We start from the raw sequence: 21,465 nt of genomic DNA on the forward strand, positions 1-21,465 counted from the left end.
GTTTTTAGAAACTTTGTGCTGTGAAATTTATGTAAGACACTTATTCTTTTAATAGTGGATCATGGATGTTCTCGTTTGCAACGGTTTTGGAGCATATCTTGGTATGAAGATGCCCTGTGTTAAGAGGCTCAAAATGCTTTTGGTATTTTTTAACACCAGTGCTTGGGTAGAGTGATATGAACACACTTATTTCGTGTGTTCTCCTCTTATTTGGACCATGCTCTAAATTTATGTAAGACACTTATTCTTTTAATAGTGGATCATGGATGTTCTCGTTTGCAACGGTTTTGAAGCATATCTTGGTATGAACATGCCCTGTGTTAAGAGGCTCAAAATGCTTTTGGTATTTTTTAACACCAGTGCTTGGGTAGAGTGATATGAACACACTTATTTCGTGTGTTCTCCAATGAAAATGGTATTAAAATATTCTAAAATTATGTCTATAAATCATTATTTTTTGGACATCTTGAGTACCAGAGCCACTTTAAAGTTCCCCCATAAACTTAAGGCGGCTCTGAACTGTATTTACAGAAAAGGCATGGTTCTCTTTGGGGCAACACAATTAAATCCTAAAGACTCAAACCCATTTCAAACGAACCCTTCGTCAAATCCAATAAAACTGTATTTCCCCTAGATTTCTGGTCGAAATCCCCTAGTAATTTCACCCATCCCTTCATATAATTTGCGTTCCAATTTATCCTCAATCACCAGAACTTTAGTTCAAATTCTAGTTTTAATTGTAGCGGTCTTGAATTTTTAGCCTTTGGTTTTTCCATACTCAAAATGACTGTCAGCCTAGTGAAGGTTACATTGTTAAGAGATTGAAGGGACTTCATGTTTAACACAGCTGCTTAGTGTTGTAGTTCATGAGATACTTCATCCGACATGTATTCCTTTTCCTCTGTGATAGAGATGTTGGACGTATTGGTTTCGATCTGATTAGTTACACATATTGATAGGTTTTTGCGAAGTCACGTCATGAAAAATAAAACTGACACATTTGAGGGGCACTTAAATTGAGAGATGCGGCTGTTTTTCAGTTTTTTATTTGATTGTTTTCTTTGTTGGTTGATCTTACGATGCACTAATTATTTCGAAAACAGAGTCTTCCTATGACAAAGACACAACCTTTTCAATGTCGGTTATTGGAATGTCACGCTACGGAACAATTTGGAAAGTCATTGTTGTTTTACTGGAAGATAACAATACTCAGCAAGCTAAAACTTGCAAAAACGTTGATTTCTGCCAAGGTTTTCCATGACATAAAGCTCTGAGGTCGAAAGGACTCACTTTTGATAGCGATTCCTAGTATCTAAGTAAAAGTAAACTGGCGAATCGTTGTCAAACTTCACACTCGTGAACTATCAGTTTCGTAATTTTCTCCTCAAATTACCTGACATGCACATAATTCTTTCGTCCTCAAACAGACAATCGATGTTAGTGTAAGTAAATGGATGTTTCGTGGTGTTCTAAGAAACTTGTTTGTTGGCCACCAATCGACAAATAGTTGACTCCTCTTCAATTCCGCTGAAGTCAAATGGAGGTTGACCATTTCGACTTGAATATGGATAATAATTCTGTAGGCGATCTTCGGTTACTAGCGAAGGATCAAAAGCACCATGTGTAGTGGACCAAAGCCACTTCAAAAGCGTCTCAGTGCTTTCAAACACATATTGTGCGATCTGAGCATCATAACTTTTGACAATATCAAACCCGGCTGCTGAACAATATTGCTCGATCGTTGACCTCGCTTCAAAATTGAACATACCAAGTAGATGTTCGGCATTTTCTGGATTCAGTTCCTTAAAGGCGCTTGTTATGAATGGGAATAAATAGCTGCCGTACTGAGCTGCAATTTTGGCATGACCACTCCGCTTCAGGCTAGCGTACATATTCCGAAACGCATTGGATTTGTCTGGAATCCAGTGCAGCACGTAGTTGCTGAAGATAATGTCGTAGGATTCTGAGCCCATACCAGGGAAGTTTGAAGAGCTCCCCTCGATAAACGAAAGATTGTCGATATTACTGTGTGATTTTTTAGCAAGTTCAAGGCGTTCTTTGTCAGGATCAACACCCACAACCTTTCCACTGTTTCCAACAAGCTGAGCAAGATATGCAGACAGCTCTCCTGTGCCACAACCGAGGTCTAAGATCGTGTCTCCGGCTTGGGGTTGAACTTCGGTCTCTATGAACATTTTACCAGACTCGTTTTGCACAGTACGAGAGCTTTGCTTGTAACCCTCAGAGGCAGTGTTGATAGTCGATGAAACATAACAATTTTTCCGTTCCATGGCGCTCAGAATGTCGTAGTGGTCTTAAACGGTTCGACTTCACGAGAGAACCAAATTATCACTAAAACCTCGTAAACAACGCTGTCATTGAATATTAGCCACTTGGCATGGACCAATAGAAACGTCTGAAAGGTTTTTAGTGAGGCTCCAAAAATCTAAAAGATCTAGATCTAGATCTAGATCTAAAAAATGGTGTCTGGGATTTGTATTTTAACGCCTCGTGTTTTTTTATCATTTTTGTTTACCTTCAAAGTATTTTTTTTTTGGGAGCTGTGGCACTGAATGAAACATTTAGATACATGGACGACCCGTAAGTTACTAGTGTTATAGCCTGCAAGCAGGTGCTCGTCATTGTTAACGCTTCGGCACCAGTGTTTCTTTGCCCGCGGGAAAGCTTAAAACCAGTGAGCCCGCGAGAGGTCTGCAAGGGACAGTCAAGAATTGATTATTAGTGCCAAATCCACGGCAAACCTCTCCCCGACTCGTTTCAAATTTTCACGGGACGGGGAACATCTGTCTTGCAATCAATCACGATAAAGAAACCGATAGTGGTATTGATAAAGCAGATCACAGACCAAAACATGACTAAATTTTTGACAAAATGTTCAGGAATGATTAAATACTGATTGAGATTTTTAGGATAAATAAAAATGGGGAAAAATTCCCTTTTGATTTTTGTTCTCATCAGCATCAGACCAGGTTACACTTTTCCTTCAAACGTAATAACTTAATTTTCTGATTCTTGAGTTAACAGCTAGTTTCAAATTTGTCAGTATCGTCATCCTCATTATCAACGTCATGAACTTTTCAGTTCTACGTTTTTCTTTTCGGTTACGTTTCTTTTTGTATGGTCAAGAGAATAATGATTTTAATAATATATTTAGAAATTTGTGTGGAAGAATCAATTCGTATCCAATCCAAATGATCCCAACGAGCTAATTTGTTCTTATTTGCCGCTTGTAATTAATGTATGCTTTGCAAGCGGCGATCACATGGAGAGACACCCTGCCGGGATAAAAAGGCTGTTGCGCCATTTCTCTTCCAGCAAGATGCCCCTTGAAACATGCGATCGTCGACTGCAAAGGATTTGTCGAGTGCTACCTATTAATGAACACACCAACATTTCCGGCGTATCTCGCTGAACTGTTGTAGATGTTTAACGGTAATCCTTTTTGTTTCACTAGGGTAGAAGGCAAGGCATTCACTTAGTTAGCTCAACTGGCGTCCATGAAATTTCTGCCACTTTTTACTCGCGGGAAATATTTATCATATGACCAATTGTTAAATGAAGGTAGTAAAGTGGCTCAAATAGTTGTCTTGCGAGCGTTTTCGAGAAGGCTCGCAAAACCAAACGTCATAACCATGCTGAGTATTTCAGTGAAAATTGTTTCCAATCTATTCCATCTTTCATCAAATTAAACAGCGTGTGCTTTCCATCTCAATCTGTCACAAAACCGATACAGGACTTACCAAAAAACTGAGTCAATAACAAAACTGAAGAATTTGTATTCAAATAAATAATCTTTCCATACACTCGTGATAATGTTACCACCGTGATATGCAGTGAGAAATTAGTATTTAAAATAAGCTACAATATAAATCGGCATCACACACGCCTAAATCAAAATTTCTTCGCATTCTAAATTTTAAAATTACGGTTAAATGGACATTATTCGGTGCGATTCTTTCAAGATGTAACATGGATTGATGTCACAGTTACGCAAGATAACGTTAATAATCTTCCCTTCATATCGCAACTCCGATTCAGACAGGTCTTAAGTGGAGAGATCGCAAAAATAATCTCGAGAAACCCTTTCGAATTGTAATCTAGCCATTCAGAGCCATTTTCAATCGAGTGTCAAGACTAATTCGGGGTTACAATGGGTTTGTTTTACTAAGTTTAGTGTATGTTTATTAAAATTTGCGCCATCCTTTCAACCTTCAAAGATGCTCAAACAAACATAACTAGCGCTTTGGTGCTTTTATTTAATTCTTCGATCTGATTAAACGGATTTTGGTTTTACGACACCCAATCGAAATGCGCTCTTTAATGGAAAGATTTCCTTTGGATTCTGACATACTGAGCTTTAACACTTCTGATGGGTACAAGCGCACTCCCTACTTAATAAGTTATTTGTTAAGGATAATAATATTTCAACATCTTTTTCGCTAATGAGCGAATCTAAGTATGTACTCATCTCCCAAGAGCCATACGGAGCGCAAAGATTGACTTTAAAGATTTCTGGTAACAATAACTCAAAGAAAGCCTAATGGAACGTAATTAGAGAAGAAAAAAAATGAAAATTGTGTTCTACAGAAGATCAAAATTACATCAGACTGTTTATGTGCTGCATTCTGACTTTCGACGACAAGAAGCAAAGTTTGTTATACTCCCCCGTTGTGTTGTTTAAGGAATTTTCGTAAAGACGACAGTATTGCATCTATACCTAACTTTTAAGAAGGGAAGTATCTAATTTACTTCAAAAGGAACTGACTAAAGCTGAAAGTAGAACAATAAACCGTTGTGTCTTCGCAATTAACTAAGAAACCTTCCGTACTAAACCCAGAAGTGAAAAAGTCTATTTAACCAAACCTTAGAACTTAAAAAGTTGATATAAACTCACTTAATTATCTCAGGGTGAGGGGGCGTTATCAGATGCGATTAATAACTCAAATTCCAATACAAATTACAATACATACTTTTAAAAAAAGAATTATTTTTGCCAACCACCTACTCAACGACAACACATGACCTATCAGTTCTTGGTAACTTCTCACATCAGTTGATACCAGACGTTATCTGTCCTTTCGGTTGGTATATCAAAATACTATTGGAGGGTTTGAAAAAGCCACTGTTTGGTGGCTCGCTTCAGAGCAATTTTCAGTTGAGTGTCAAAAAAAGAAAAGGAAACAGCATGTTCATGAATAGGGAAGACACACAGGAAATAAGATCAACGGGATCGTTAGCATGCTAACAGCGTAACGGACTCACAAACCAATTGGACGACGGTCGGCGAAACGTAAAGGGCTTTTTCGCTTGTAAGGACAAGTTGGATTGGCTTAGTAAAATTTTCAAAAATTTATCGCGTTTTTGACAGACAGATTTACAGATGAAATAGTTCGTTAAGGTCGGAACGCACCAAGCAACAAGTCGCGGCGACAAGACGAACAGACATCCCAGGGGTAAAAAAAAAAAAAAAAAGAATTCACTCTGATAAAAATAAGAGCAAAACATCAAATGCTATGCAAAAGGTTTACCGCAGTATTGTTACATACTTGAGTTAAATAGAGATATTTTTGTGTTTGAAAGCCTATAAAGTTTCTATTTCACGCATTGTTAAAACAAACTTATTTGAATTCCTGCGTATAATTACAGCAAGCCTATCACCCTTATCGACTTGCTTTTCACCCTCATCGACTTGCTTTGAAAGCAATGCACACGGAAATCTGTAGCACCGACTTACTGCCCGGCGCATCCCGACCTTCACCTAATGCAAGCTTTCCTGTAAAGTTACAGCAGTTGATGACATTTGAAGGAAGAACCCAGCCAACACCGAGTCTTGATCCCATTTGATCTGGGTTTTACATAAGTTTCACGCTAAATACCGCTCAACACAGCTCACAAAATGGTCAGAAAAAAGATCAAAGGGAGGAAAAGCAGGGGTTACCCTTAACAAGTGGAAGGTCACGGCGCACTATTTGTCCTTCTCCTTATCCATAGGTTTTATTCTGAAGTAGCTGATGTCAAGGTAGTCACAGATATCCGTACCAAGAGCGAAGTTGTACCGTAGCTGTTCAAACAACACATGACCCTAGAATAGAGGGGTAAGACACAGTCAATGGAGAAGATGGGCAATGGACAATGGACAAGACACTTCAAGTGCTTCTCTCCAACCAGTATGAATGGGTGCCAGCAACTTGTCAGGAAATCCTGAGTACGGTAGAAAGAGGAAAAGATGGGAGGGGAGGGGTTGCACGCGACGAACTCGCATTCTATCCATGAATGGCCAGTTCCAGGCGTTCAGTTGGTAAAACAGCTCTGTAACAGTGAAGGGATGAAAGACAAGGGAGGTTTGGGCCGGGTCGCGTCAGCTTCTACAGCGCCGTCTTCAATTTCGCTCTTTTTTACTAACTGAGCGCTTGAAACATGTTCATGGAAAGTAACGATACCTCATGCTAAAGAGAATTCCACAGCCTTGGGGCACACACAGCGAAGGACTGATCATACACTCACCCGTCATCACAAAAACAGTTTTGGATGAGTTTGGTAAAGGACAGCAAAATCCATTTCCCTGTTTTAAGATTCTGGTATAAAGCCTCGCGTATTTTTGTTGCGTGGCCAAAAGTATGACGCCATTTCTAAAAGTTTGCACTTTTCACTTATTTTGTGGTTGCAATTTTCCCAATTTTTTTTTTAATTGAACATTTACATTGTGTTCGATTTAAAAATACAAGAAGACTCACCATCATACACCACAATAAAACGTATTCATCAATTGGGGAGCCATAATGAATATTAAGAATCTGAAGAATTCCTCCGATCATTGTGGAATCTTTAAATTCAACAGGACTCCGTGTCATACAACCAACCTGTTGGTAGTGAAGAAAATGTTAATGAGGAATCTAAAAGATGAACAACTGAAAGGTTCTAGGTAAAAATGTTCTTACAGTTTCGAAGTAATAATCTGCTTGCTAAGATCTGATCTAAGAACTGAAGGAAAGTTGTGCCCTCTGATGCCAATACGCTTCTTTATGGGTTAGGAATTGGTCTTCCCACTGTGTATTGAAACTCTTGTACAGTTTCTGACACTAATTATTTGTGAGAGTGAAAGAATTGAGGTGCCTAGCTGTTCCATTTGATCCTCCAAGGCAATTAATGTTTTGTATGAAGCTTTCCCATTAAGAGAGGAACATAATTCTTAATTTTTCACTTTGTTTCTGTCTCTGAGAAATGACATATGTAAAAATTCAAAGAAATTCAGACAATTTCCTTTAACATTTTTTTGTCAAGAAATCTCCTGCTTGTTAAAAATTATATATGAAAAGATAATATGACCTCCATATTAGTCCCAAATAACAGACAACCCATAAATAACAAAGCCCTCAGGCATGCCCCAAATGCTAATAACACATTAAACTAGTGTATAGCTCTCTCTGCCCACTCATGTCCCCTTACAAAGAACTTTGCCTGTGCCCCTAATACTGGATAAAACAAAAGTAACTAAGACACAACACAATCACATAGTAGTAACAAAAACACTCCCCACAATAGCACATACCACTAGTTTGATTGTAATCTTGGAACACGCCATTCCAAACGCCATGACAAATAGACATGGGTGCTTATGGAATACACTTGTGGAGGAGGTTGTTGCAGTAAGATAAGCCATGTATAACATTGCAGCAATAGGAAACAATGGTGATAAAACACTAGTGCCCTGAAAGACAAACACAACTAAGTGATTCTTTGTATGACAAGTAATTTAGAAAACAGGCACATGATTTTGCAACTTTTGCCGATAAATTGTAAGTTCTTAATTATATGTAGGTACAGATAAAATGTTTATTTATGGTTACCACAGTCATTGGTTTTCAAAACTCCTTGAGATTTCTGTGCACAGTACAGTTCAGTAGCAATTTCCAGTCTCCCTTTCAACAAATATTTTTACCCACTGAAACATTTAACATCACATTTCAACTTCTTAATAGTACGACATTTCTGAATCAATAAAAACTTGGAAAAAGGACAATTGATTGCTTATTACCACAACTGAAAAGGCAAGATTTAAATCTAGATGACCCAGGAAAGTTACTTTAGAATCAGAATTGCATTGTTGTTCATACATACAGCAACTATACCCTTGTCAAGCAAATGCAGTTCTTGGAAATTACATGCATGCTCCATGTTGGGGGTGGGGGAGAAACACTTGCACTCATTTTACAATAAGTGCACTACTCACTGTGCACTTACCAGCTACAACAGTAAGGCAAATTGCATGATGTTAAAAAAAACTTACAGCAACTGTTGATCCATTTTTCCCTTTTCCACCTTCATATATTTGGAGAAATATTGATGAAAGATTGTAAATTGTTCCACACAGGGTACCCCCGAAGATAACATCCTTGTATGTGACACTGAAGTAAGGAACCTGCACATGATCAAAAATCAGGGAACTCAACAATTGTTTCTTTAACCCAACAATGTGAAGAGAAAAAAGAAGTACACTACGTTTATATATAAAAAAATAATACGGAAAGGGGAAATATGGACTGAAGAAGCCATTCACTCATACAGGCAGGGATTTATTTTCCTGCAGGGCAGTCAGCTCTGTTTCCTAAGTGTCTGCCAGGTAGAGCCCTGAACAAGCCACTTTTCAACTCAGTTCCTAAAAGGCCACATTTTGGGTTGATGACACCTGTTCATTATCATCTCCTGGCATTTCCTTTTCACAAATGTGTACATCAACCCTTTCACTTCCAAGATATCAATGGTACTTCTCCTTACTGTCTGCCTTACAATTCTCAATATAGTTTTGAGATTGGTATTGGATCACCTTAAAATCCCCTAATTCATATTTTCTTTGTTCTCATAACATGTCTGTTTGATATGTAGGAAGAAATTCTGTTTTGGTCACTCATCAACAATCCTAATACAGTTCATGATTACCTTGGATGACTACATACATTAAAAAAATACAGATGTATACAGCTCGTCAATAAATGCCCAACATTAGTCATGTGACATATTAGAATTATAGCAGCAGGCCTACCTGCTGGGACCATACTTGAACACCAAAGATTCCAGACACCATGAATATACCCATACCAGCAACTTGAATCTCTGTTACATCCACACTGAAATTTCAACACGCCAAAATATTATTAACTTTGCTTCATGTACATGCAAGTGTATGACTGTGTAACTCTAGTTTGGTTAACTTTCCAATAATGAGACCTTTCACCCACTGGTACTTCCTTTAGAGAAAAGCCAGGCCTGCTATAGGAGTTTACATCTTTAGGAGTGGAGTTTCTCTTAAATCAGTTATGTGAAAAGCTTATACTTTCTCCTGCAGTTGAAACAGAAGTAAAAATTTTATTCACTTACGTTCCAAACTTTATAGTACCAGAGACATATGCTTGCCAGTGAGCACAATAAAACATGAAGGTTGCCGTGAATGTTATGAAGAACATCCAGCTAGGGTGTGTCCCAAGCTCTACTGCAACACTGATAGCCAACATCATTATCACCATGGAAACAGAGTCACAGCCATGATCTACTAATTCTCCCAATGGTGAAGCACTTTTTGTACGTCGTGCTTGTTTACCATCAACTGCATCAAGAGACTGATATGCAAACAGTCCCAGAGCACTCAAGAAAAAGGCCCACCATGGTGCCTGTGGAAATAAAGAATATCAACCATCATAAATATGGCTATATGCAAATATTGATGGTAATCAATGTCCAGGTTAAAAATCTTGGTATTTTTGTGTCATTAAAAGGTTCAGTAACAGATGTGTGTGTAACACATGTGCATCCTTACATGAGAGATTTACCTCAGCGATCCAAATGCAAGTTAACCCTTTAACTCCCAAGATCTCATTAGTATTTCTCCTTACTGTCTGCCATACAATTCATATGATGTTAGTTTTGAGAATTTGGAATTGAATCAACCAATAATCACCTAACTGATATTCTTCTTTATTCTCATTACTTATCTGCTTGACGTTGTACTGATAGTGTAAGGAGAAATTCTGTCTAGGTCACTAGCAAGACTTAAATGGTTAAACCACAAGTAGTTGTCAAACTACACTTGAGCTCCATCTAGACACCAAATGCTTACATGTGTCAATGTCTAATTTGATCTACAATTTAGATCTCCTCTACATATGGATACATAACTGATAAATAAACTTTGCTCTCTCTCCACTTGATTATGTGATACCCATCATTCAACAACAACAACAACTACAACAACAAATATCATGTCAGGTCAGGTCATCTTTGAAAGGTTAATAAAATGTTTTCACTTTAAAAAGTTCACCTGGTTTTAAGCAAATGCATGGATGATACATTGGTTTAATTTAATGAGGGCTACATAAAATAATAACTTACTAAAAAGCTAGATAATGAAAATTAAAATGTCACAGCTGGATGCATTACTGCGTAAAATACAGCGTTTAATTAAATACATTTACTAGTTCCTTTAATAGACAATATCACGGTTTAATGACACACACGAACAATTTGTTGGTAGAATTTTCTTTAGAAATTCGTGAACGTTCCAAGTTTGATTGACTGATGGGACCGCGAATAAATTAGTCTCACACAAATGATTTATGCTACGCCGGCAATTCAAACTAACCAATCATTCTATCAGTAAACATTTACTATCAAAGCACGCTATTAAAGTTCCAGAGCTTAGCTAAATACAGGCTTAACACGACAAATTCATTGCTTTCGTGTAAATTCATTGCTGTGAGCAATTGAGATCTTGAAGCTGAAGTTATGTTATCAGTTCTAGTTTGGAAAAGAATGTTTTTATTGAATCCAATTACAAGCTAAAATGAATGAAACAGAACAAAACATGTATTATTCACCAACAGGACTCGCTTCAAACACCGCGATTATCTAAAGCCTGAACAAACTGAAACGGAAAGTTATCTTTTATTTTACATCGTATCTTACCTCTCCTTTGGCTTGAGGACAATACCACATTAAAATAAGGGAGGTGACTACGTTGATGACTAATCCTGAGATTGTAATGGTGTTTGGAGCTAGCCACAGAGGAAGTTGTTCCACAAGCCATCGCCAGTAAACTTGGAAGCAAGGGTCTAGAATCGATACGCATTGCGCGCTGTATTTGTGCTCTGAAAGGCGTTTTAACTGAGCCTCGTTCAAAACCGAATTCATTGTGACACGTCCTGGCTCACTAAAATTTCCTCCGATTCAATTCGTAGCCAAAGGGAAGATTTGAAGACCGCCAAAGCCACGTAAATATAACATTCAGTGATACCAAATGTAAATGCATTAATCCGTGACTAGTTTCATTCTTCGAAGACCGAAGGCCAGGTCACATTTCCATTACTGGCGCGGGCGCTAAGAGAACCGGAAGTTAGTGTTCGTTTCCGGTAAGCTTGATCAAGAGACAGTTAACATCTGACAACTTACATTCAAGAAAATTGGATACAATTCAGTTTCATTTTAACGTCGTTGATTATAATTTCAGCTTACGAAGACAGAAAAAAGACTGTTATCGATTTGAGATGAATATTTCCTTTAGATGAACGTCCAGGAGTCAGAAGTTTCCGTTACGTACATGCAAATAGGTTTTCAGGTTTTTTGTTATGCAAAGTATTGCACTAACTTTTACGAACAATTTGCATACTGTTCATAGAGTAAGTTTATAGTGATTGTTTAAAATAATGCCTTCAAACTGCTGATAAAGCCCGGTTATTTAACCGTAAATCAAGACTGAAACGCCATTTTTGAAGGGCAGGTGAGAATTTTTGCATTACGGAAGTATTATCTATAACTAAGATCGATTTGATAACCTAAGAACATTTCCAGGGATAGTAAACTCAATTTACGGAGCGAGCCTCGATTTAAACAACGTTCTTTCGGTTTTTCACTCTCATCGAAAATCCGGTCATTACATCTCTTAATAGGGAAGAAACTAAGAAGTTCTTCAGACATAAGACTTCTTTCGGTTGTTTGGGTAATCGTTTGAAATCGCAAATTATCTCTCATGACCTGAGTAGCCTCTGCTATTACATAGCAAAGTAACCTCCTAATGAGACAAAGTGGAGGTAACTGATTACAGAAATTTGAGAAAGGAAAACTAGAGATTTACTCAATTAACGATTAGGACAACAATGCTGGTTTCGATCGGTCTCTGATTGTTTTTTAAGCTGCTTAGAGTTTTAAGCACAAGGTTATAAATCATTAATATTTTCTTCTTATTGAATTTCAAATGTACAGGCTGTTTGTTCGTTCTTAGGTCGAAAATAGCCAAAATGTAATTTTTTTTTCAAATTTACGTCAATTGTGTTTCACAGGTTTGCTTCCAATATCAGGGCGTGAAATTGCGCCTAACACAGGCGCCAATGCGACTAAATTTTTCACTTTGGCGACCAAATCCTGGAAATTAGTCGCCAAATTGGCGACTAGAATGTTTCATCATAACCTTACCAAGAGATATAGTGAATTAAAAAGATTTGCAAAGATAAATCCGCGGCGAACTTCCTCATTAAGTTTGTTTCCAAAACGCAACACATGCATCTCGATCAATAACTAGACGCCATCTTGGATTTAGGTGAGCTTTAACGTTGTATATCGTCCATCCTAGTGTCCACTTTGTAGCACGTTAAAGATCTTTTCCCAAGTTTAATTTTGGAGGGTCTATCTAGAACGCCGACGGCTTAAAAAAAGGTTTTGTTTGTCTTTGAAAATGGCGACCAACTTTTTTCCACTTGGCTACCACTTTAAAGAATTTAGGAGCCAAGTGGCTACCGGAAAAAAAAATTAATTTCACGCTCTGAATATGTTTGTCAAGTGAACCTTTTGCCTATAGCCTGGATGCCAATTCCCCTCTAGTAGATCTGAGATAAACATGGCGGACAACATCAGACGAATTCTCGCTGGAGATGTCACGAATCTACCGCGAAAGGAATCCAACATAGTCCGAATATTTACAAGCTCGACCTTCACAGGTAATCCTTTTGATTAAATATAGGAGCTTGAAACATTATGAACAAGTCATAGAGAGTTTTTTTACACCTGCAGTTTTCCCTGTTCTAAATCAGCTATCACGTGACCCTGCTCAAATAAAGATGTATCCCGCTCAGGGTACAAATATGGCCAGGTTTTGCACGTGATCGGGACGTGTTTGAAGAGGGTGGTGTGATTGTGGCGTGATACTTTTAAAGCTCTCTTCTTTGAACTTCTTGTTCCCTGGTTCTCTTACAGTCCAGGTCGATCGCAGTCACACATTCTCTTTCTTCCCTACTTCCTTCCCTAACGGGGAGGGGAGAGAAATGAAATACCATCCTAAGCACTCATGTTTAGCTTGTTTTCCGGATATTCATATATAATGGTCCCTCGGGAAACGGTCAGTTTTGTTTTACTTTCGAGTCTCAGGAAACCAAAACTAACTGTTTCCCACGGAAGCAGACATTCAGTGTAAAATATTCAGAATGACTGATTGAAATGTTCAAGGTTCCTATTGAATATGGATAAAAACTTTCCTCCTGACTCGGCTCATAATTAATGTTTATCTTCAGATACCACGGAAGAGAGAAATCGCCTCATAAGGGATGTGTATCCGAGCCTGCGGACTTTCTGTCAGCAACGAGGATTAGAATTTCAAGTGGTGGACATGAGGTGGGGCGTGCGAGATGAGGCTACCGCTGACCACAAAACCAACGAGCTGTGCATGCAGGAGATCAAGAAGTGTCAAAGACTCACGCCTGGGCCAAATTTTGTGGTAAGTTTACAATTTTGAAAGAACCAAAGAGTTATGTTGATATCGTGTTATCATAGGTTTACATTTAGTGTAAAGGTTCCATTGTTTTTTTTTACGGGATAATTCTACAAATGAATTCAATTCAGTGTCTTTTAGGCGATAAATATGGCTATCGACCATTTCCTCACAAAATCAAAGCAACTGAGTTTGAGGTCCTGCTAGAAGTGGCTCGAGAAACTTACGACCAGCCTGAACATATTGATTTACTTCTGGAATGGTTCTGGAAGGTAAAATGACTTTGAGCTCATTTATATGAATTCTCTGAACTCCATGTCCATCACTTGTAAGAGCTGAGGCACGTTCCCTTTAAAGGTTTAACCCGGAAACAATTATCTGTCAAGGAAGAGAACACTGAGACTAAAAAGGACGTTAGGGTGAATCCATTCATTTTTTAAGGGGTCCAATGCAGTCCTGTAGTTGGAAGAATTTTGGTTTCAGACAAGTCGTAAAAATACCCAGGGGGATAGGGAGGGTATGAACCCTCCATATGGATCCTTCATTGGGATAAGGATGGTTAAAAATAGCGGACATGAACAAGGATTAGTAAAGGCAAATGCTATCCTTGAGTTTTTTAAGATTGACAAACATTGCCGTACACTTTTTTGTATTTTTTAAAAAAATTTTTTTATAAGGAGTGAACAATTCCTACCTTTTGACTTACAGGACACAAACGCCATCCCAGCAGAATACGTCCTTCAGCCGATCACTTATCATTTTCCTCACTACACTGACTTAAGTGAGGCGAATGAGGAGCTGAACAGGCAGGAGAGGGACCAGTGGTGGAAGATCTTCCAGTCGTTTCAGAGAATTTTCAAATGGACAGCAAGGATCGCCACAGAAAGGAGGAAAATTACATTGCAACAAGCTCACAAGTATTTCAGCTCAGGTGCGGACGCATCATATACAGACATCTCACTTTTTATAAATAACATGTGGCCACCACTGATATCAGAAGATTGGGCATATACCGCGGGCCATTTTATAGTGCTGTTTGTGCGTGACATTTTAAGATGAACGCCAACTTGGATTTGTCACCAATTGAAATTGTAGTTATCCAAAACAAACCGCATTAAAAGTAGAGTAATGCAACAGAGCGAGCCAAATTAATGTTTTGGAGCTTTCAAATTTCATTGAAAGTGTATGCGCCAAAATAGAATTTAAAGCCAACAAAACCTACAAGATAAAGTTTCGGTTTTGATTTTTTTCGGTTTCAAAAGACAGCGAGTCCCGTTAAACTCTAGTTTCTAATGATGTAATCTTTACCATCATATTTTAGTGACCGAGAAAGAAATTGAACATGGTATTCTTGGTTCTTCAAGCCCTGACGACCAAACTCTTTGCTACATACGCCACATCTCGGATATCCAAGTAAATCTTACCGACCAGAATTCCCGAAAGTATACCGACGTTTCCGAAGGGGAACATGACCTCGAAGCACAAGACCTCTTGATCAAATTGAAACGTGACCGTTTGCTTCAGAGGCTTGGGGAGAACAACATCACCCGCTTTGAAATTCCTTGGAGCAACGGGGGAATAAATGTTTCAGACAGAATGCACGAACAATACCTAAACAATTTCTGTCACAAGTTTGAATCAGATGTTCAGAGATTGATCAATAAGAGCTTACAAAATGCGGTAAGAGAAAAAGCGATGGAGTCCAGCTTGTACAAAGAGGTTCTGCATCATGCTTGGTTTTGCCAAGACAAGTGCGAAGCATTTAGAGGTCGGGAGGATGTTCTTCAGAAGATACGAACGTCATTGAAAGACTTTGAAAAGATCGAGCCTTTGGTAATTTATGGTTCGTCAGGCTCTGGTAAAACGTCCATTATGGCTGTTGTCGCTAAGTCGGCGAGGCAGTGGCTCGGTGATGGCACCGTATGTGTTTTCCGTTTTCTCGGTACTTCCCCTGACAGTTCATCGATTCGATTCACAATAACAAGTATATGCCTCCAAATATGTGAAGTATACAGTTTAGAGGCACCAAAGGGCGATATTTTAGAAGATTTTTCTCAATTAGTACGATTTTTTCACGGTCTTGTCACTCGTTTGCCTGTCAGTGCTGCTAAGCCATTGGTTCTTATCTTGGATTCGATAGACCAGTTGTCTGCAACAAACAATGCTCATTTAATGAACTGGCTCCCCAAAAAGTGCCCACAGTTTATCAAGATTGTAATTTCGGTACTACCAAATTATCACCAAATTCTATCAAATCTGCACCGAAGTCTTCCCATAGAGAGATGTTACATTGAAGTCCCATTCCTCACCATCGAAATGGGCAAGGAGATTTTAGAAGCCTGGCTCCAAGGAATTGGGAGAACCTTGACACAGGAACAATTCGAGTTGGTCTTATCAAGTTTCGCCAAATGCCCTCAACCTTTGTTTCTTAAGCTGATATTCACAGAGGCATCAAGATGGGATTCTTATACAGATGTCACTGGGCTGGATCTTGGAGGTGATGTTCGCCAAGCCATTCAACTTCTGTTCCAACGCCTGGAACGAAAACACGGCAAGACACTCACTTCGCGCGCCCTTAGTTACATTACAGCTGGTAGAAATGGTATCACTGCAAACGAGCTAGAAGATGTGTTGTCACTGGACGATGACGTCATAGACGACGTTTATCAGTATTGGGATCCTCCTGTTGAAGGTGTTGTCCGCTTGCCGAACCTATTGTGGGCACGTATACGTCATGACATCGAAGAATTCTTGACAGAGCGACAGGCAGATGGAAAAAACTGTTATCGCCTGGTACCATCGACAGTTCTGGGAGGCTGCACAGAGCCATTACTTGTCAAAACCCGACGAGAAGCAGGCCAGACATTTATTACTCGCAGAGTATTTTGAAGGTATGATTTCGGTGAAACTTAATTATCCAAGGTCACGTAAATCAGTCAAATGTAAGAAAAAAAGCCTAGATTCTAATTAAATGTAATTGTACTAGCCAGTGCTTGGGATCAAAACAAAGAAGGTGACAAACAATTGAGATGAACTTTACTTCGTCCTCCTGAATGAGCACGGACTTCTGTCAAGGAATGAGGAATAAGTTATCTTCATCTAAACAAACGATTGCACAGCATGAAGACTTAAACCATGCATTCGCTTCAACTATTTCCCTTTCTTTTTCAGGAAGATGGGGCGGAGGCCGTAAGAAGCGCATCACCCTGACGCACAGAAAGAAAACACTGCCTGACGCAGACAGACAAGTCTCCAGTCAGCCTCTCATGTTTAGTAAGAGTGTGTTTAACTTGAGGAAGCTGAGCGAAATGCCAATTCATCTCATTTACTCTGGTCTCAGTGACAGATTGGCCAGTGAAGTGTTGTTCAATTTTGAGTGGATCTACGGAAAAGTGCGTGGTCAGTCTCTGAGTGAGGTCTTAGAGGATTACGTCGTTGCTTTGGAAGTGAGGCCTGACCTGGATGTAAGGTGGGAATAATTGCTTGAAATTTATTATGCTCACAAGTACTAATAATGGAAAGTTATTAAGAGGAGATGAATCTTTCATGTCTGCATCCACTGTAGTCCACTGTAGACTGACATTTTAATAACCTGAGCAGAAGGAGTTATCCAAGTCACGTAAGGAGTTGTTAGTCATTGGAATGTTAAAAGTCGGGTTCCTTGAGGATGGTCCGTCAGTTTTGTCATGGTTCTGTATGTACAGGCTGTTTGATATGTTGAAGTAAAATGCGTTTATCAAAATTACACCAATTAAGTGATTGGATTCGGCTAAAAAATCTGATGAAAAGTTACTTAATAACAAAAACGGGGAGAAACATTCCTGAGGGGGAGAGGAGGAATGAGTTGTGCGGCGTATGAATCACTTGCTTACTTCAACACTTCTTAAACGAAGATTTGAACCCGATTGAAGTTTTAACAGTTAGATGAAAACCATCCTAACTTAGTTTTTATTATCATGTTAAGGTTTGTTCATGACACGCTCATCTTGGCATGGAGCAACATCAAGCAGGATGTGGATTGCCTGGCGACTCAGCTTCTAGGAAGACTCCTCACCTTCAGAGAACAATTTCCTCGCATCGCCGATCTTATTACGCAATGTTACTGCTGGTGTGATGTACAGCGGTCTCCTCTCTTTATTCCCCAATGCGCCTGCCTAATCTCAGCCGGTGGACCGCTAAAAACCAATTTGCGCGGGCACGAGCAAAGAGTAAACGAAATCACCGTTACAAGGGACGATAAATTTATTGTCACTTCAGGCGAGGATTCGCTCATCAATGTGTGGAACAGCAGTAATCTGGATTGCCTTCACACACTAAAAATGGCAGACAAAGGGCCAAGTTGCCTTGTTTTATCCTTAGATGATAAGTACGTCATTGGCTCTGCCATCGCGAGCATAGGAGTATGGGACATCGATTCGGGGGAAGCTGTACAGCGGTTTCACAATGAAGGGGTAGTCACGTGTTTAGCGACTGGTTTCGACGGGGCTTATGTTGTTACGGGCGGAGATGATGGGATTGTTCGAGTGTGGAAGACATTCTCTGGAACGAAGGAGAAAACCCTAAGCGGCCATGAAGGTAAGTAGAACAAAGTAGAAATTAGATACCAACAAAATTTGCATCTACCTATAATTAATTAGGAAATATATTCTTAACTTGAGTTCGTGACATTTATAACAGGTTTGCCTCGTCGCTGTTATTCCTGTGCCCAGTGATTAATAAGCCATGCATTAATGTTGATGAGTTTCTCGGTATAAAATGTGTCGTTTTATTTTTCAATATTTATTTCCCTACGGTTCATGGAAGATCAGACGTGAACTGGCCTCGAATAAGGAACACGATTCGAGTTGTTTGCTTTGTTTTTGTTTTTTTTTTCTATTTAGGACCAATCAACGCTATCGCTATATCACCGAATGATGAAATCATCACTGGCTCCAATGATAGCACGCTAAGGGTGTGGTCGCTCAGCTCTGGAGAATGCCAGGCTGTGTATGACGGTCATATGAGCTCTGTTCTCTGCCTGGTGTTAACATGTGATGGAGAAAGCGTCATATCTGGCTCGGAAGACAAAACTGTCAAAGCCTGGCATCTAAAGACGAAGAGTTGTGCTACCTTTAAAGGCCATTCAGGTAAGTTGAAGAAAAACTCATAGTAGTTAGTGGCATGAAGGGTTGTACAAATGAAACTCCAGTTCAGTAACAAGGGCCTATTCCAGAACCCGGTTGTTAGCCTTGTGTCCAACTTTGAGCCTAGAGGATCGATAGATCAAGTTTTCTCATCGTCTCTCCTCTTTGACTTGTACGACTTGGGCAGCCCAATTGGAAATGATCATCTCGTAGGCAAAACTCCTGTGGCCAATGAGGCAAAAAGTAGGCCAAAGACAGAAACAATGTTGTCCTTAGGGTAGTTGGACAACTTTCATCGTGTCGTCAATGAAGATGGTAGAGAGAAACCTAGGCTCTCGGTCATCTACATCAAAACCCGTTGTGAACATTTGATTTTCTGCACTCTTGCCTTAATGTCACTCGAGCAGTATGCATAAATTAAAGAGTAGCGGCCTCCCAAAGTGAACTTATTGTACTACGCCTAAAGCTTTACTATCCAATCGCAGGCTTGGTGAAATGTCTTGCTTGTATGAAGGATGGCCGGCGAATTGTATCTGGATCAAAGGATGAGTCACTGAAGATCTGGGACCTAGTCACTTTGCAATGTTGTGTCACTCTGAAAGGTCACTCAAACGCTATCTGGCGTGTGGCAGTTGCCTCGGATGACAGTTTTATTGTATCTGCTTCTAAGGATGACACGTTAAAAGTGAGTGGGACTGTTTCACCATCCATTGAGAGATTGGAGGTTTTCCACCTCACAAGCTGCATCATGGAGAGAGTTTAAGCTGCTCCTCCTTTGGACTTTGAATAAGAGTTGTGATAAGTGTTGTGTTGTCCAGTGTCTAGATTTTTTCTTTCTTTTCATAAAACAAGAGGCATTTGCAGGATTCCTATGTATCAGTTGCCACTGCTGTCTATGTTACTCTTGGAAGCAGAGTCGCTGCAAACAGACTTAAATATAACTTAATAAAGCTAAATTAAAAGCCGTGAACGATATCTAATTTTGTTTAGGCTTATCTCGCGCTGCTCTTGGGTATTCGCTGGTTTTCCTTATTCAGCTCTTAGAATTGTCCCCTGTCAACTCAGCAAGCCAACGGTCTCGTACATTAAGAACTCACATGTACAATGCATAAACAGATCATGTCTTAGTAAAGTGTGATACGTTTTTCTTTGTCTCTCTCAAGGTCTGGAATCCAGCCACAGGTGAATGCCAACAGACACTGATTGGGCACTCATCTTGGATATCCTGCGTTTCCATAACAACGGATTGCAAAACAATAATTTCCGGATCAAATGACAAAAACGTCAAACTTTGGTATGCCGCAGGAAATGAGCATGCGTGTGACATTTCCACAGCTGGTGATCGCATCCTTCATCGTGCTAATCTGCCTGAATGTGTTGCCATTACAACAGACGGGCATTGGGGGCTCTCTGGCTCAAAGAATGACTCTTTAAAGCTTTGGGATATCTCTAGCGCCAGGTGTATCAAGAGTGTCTCTGGTTCAATTGCATGCATCTTCGCATTGCACAACTCCACCCGAGTGGTAACTGGCATGCACAATGGAAAGATCACCATTTGGAACTGCAGCACTCTGCAGGTCGAGAAAACGTTTAAAGTTCACCAGGGCAGTGTGGTATCGATAAAAGTATCCAAAGATGATAGCTTTGTTGTGTCAGCATCGAGTGACAACACTGTAGGTCTCACCCAAATTAGTGAAGGCCATGCAGGGCAACTTGCTGGCCATTCAGACGCTGTGCTATGTGTATCTCTTTTGAGTGGAGAAGATTATGCCATCTCAGGATCCAAAGATAAAACTGTCCGTTTGTGGAACTTGAAAACAATGAATTGCGAGAGGTCCTTTGAGGGACATACTGGACCTGTCGGCTGCCTGGCATCAACGACTGACAACAGGAACATCGTATCAGGCTCCGAGGACTTCAAACTCAAGGTTTGGAGAATTCAAAACGGAGACTGCTTGCATACTTTAGAAGGTCATAACGCCTCTATCAAATGTATAGCAATCACCGAAGACAATCTATTTGCAGTTGCTGGCTCCCACGAAGGAAAAGAGCAGCTTTTATTATGGAACTTAAAGACGGGGGACCGCGCGAGAAGCTTCATCGGACACATCCATGCTGTGATGCACCTCAAGATTCTTCCACGAGACATGATGGTATCAAGCTCTCGAGATGGTACCATAAAACTTTGGAACATTGTCAGTGGAAAAATGATCAACTCTTTCGATTTTCAGTCGCAAGTGAAATACTTTGTCCTTCATCCAGTTGATGGTGGTTACTCAGTGATGCTGGCCACGCAGTCTGGTACGGTCTCTATTTTGAAGCTCCAGCTCAGTAAAGAGGTTATCGAAGAAAGTTCAGCAATGCTGACACACAATGTTTGCGATACACTCGACGAGGAAAGCTCTGCTACAAAAGCAACACCTTACGAGGAAGCTCGTTGTTCCTTCTGCGGAAACACCAATTGCTGCCGACATTGCGCCCTCATGTGATTTAACAAAACAAGCCAGAATGTAGCTCTGGAATACAAAGTTTCGTAGTGACACTGAAAGTAACTATGAAATACAACATACAACA

At 39.7% G+C, this 21,465-nt stretch overlaps 3 protein-coding genes across 3 annotated transcripts; 1 reads left to right on the forward strand and 2 right to left on the reverse strand.

Annotated features, from left to right (window-relative positions):
- Positions 1-1,060: 1,060 nt before the first annotated feature.
- Positions 1,061-2,353, reverse strand: LOC131792510 (demethylmenaquinone methyltransferase-like). The gene has a single exon (XM_059109896.2). The coding sequence runs from the start codon at positions 2,289-2,291 to the stop codon at positions 1,470-1,472; it is 822 nt and encodes a 273-aa protein (XP_058965879.2). The 5' UTR covers positions 2,292-2,353; the 3' UTR covers positions 1,061-1,469.
- Positions 2,354-3,781: 1,428 nt separating this feature from the next.
- Positions 3,782-11,325, reverse strand: LOC131792523 (cholinephosphotransferase 1). Its single transcript, XM_059109912.2, has 7 exons — positions 10,978-11,325; positions 9,397-9,686; positions 9,062-9,146; positions 8,309-8,440; positions 7,571-7,729; positions 6,756-6,881; positions 3,782-6,103 (listed from the first exon to the last, which is right to left on the reverse strand). Exons 1-7 carry the CDS (start codon positions 11,200-11,202, stop codon positions 5,987-5,989), a joined length of 1,134 nt encoding a protein of 377 aa, XP_058965895.1. The 5' UTR covers positions 11,203-11,325; the 3' UTR covers positions 3,782-5,986.
- A 336-nt stretch (positions 11,326-11,661) lies between these two features.
- Positions 11,662-21,464, forward strand: LOC131792472 (NACHT domain- and WD repeat-containing protein 1). The gene is given in 12 exon segments (XM_066170573.1): positions 11,662-11,788; positions 12,863-13,001; positions 13,572-13,774; positions 13,900-14,040; positions 14,477-14,699; positions 15,090-16,543; positions 16,545-16,659; positions 16,940-17,237; positions 17,733-18,343; positions 18,649-18,894; positions 19,377-19,576; positions 20,055-21,464. Coding segments are annotated over 11 exon segments (4,917 nt in total). The 5' UTR covers positions 11,662-11,788; positions 12,863-12,901; the 3' UTR covers positions 21,381-21,464.
- Position 21,465: the final 1 nt, after the last annotated feature.

Source organism: Pocillopora verrucosa, chromosome 8, assembly GCF_036669915.1.
Source record: "Pocillopora verrucosa isolate sample1 chromosome 8, ASM3666991v2, whole genome shotgun sequence".
In the NCBI taxonomy this organism is placed as follows: domain Eukaryota; kingdom Metazoa; phylum Cnidaria; class Anthozoa; order Scleractinia; family Pocilloporidae; genus Pocillopora; species Pocillopora verrucosa.

Bases quoted from the DNA above. Each gene is read 5' to 3' on its own strand.
- LOC131792523 (XM_059109912.2), bottom strand. From the start codon at position 11,202: ATGAATTCGGTTTTGAACGAGGCTCAGTTAAAACGCCTTTCAGAGCAC. The intron at 8,441-9,061 runs GTAGGCCTGCTG...GATCATGTGCAG, and splicing joins TTCAAGTATGGTCCCAGCAG to GTTCCTTACTTCAGTGTCAC. The intron at 6,104-6,755 runs GTGAGTCTTCTT...CCTCTATTCTAG, and splicing joins TTTTATTGTGGTGTATGATG to GGTCATGTGTTGTTTGAACA.
- LOC131792510 (XM_059109896.2), bottom strand. From the start codon at position 2,291: ATGGAACGGAAAAATTGTTATGTTTCATCGACTATCAACACTGCCTCT.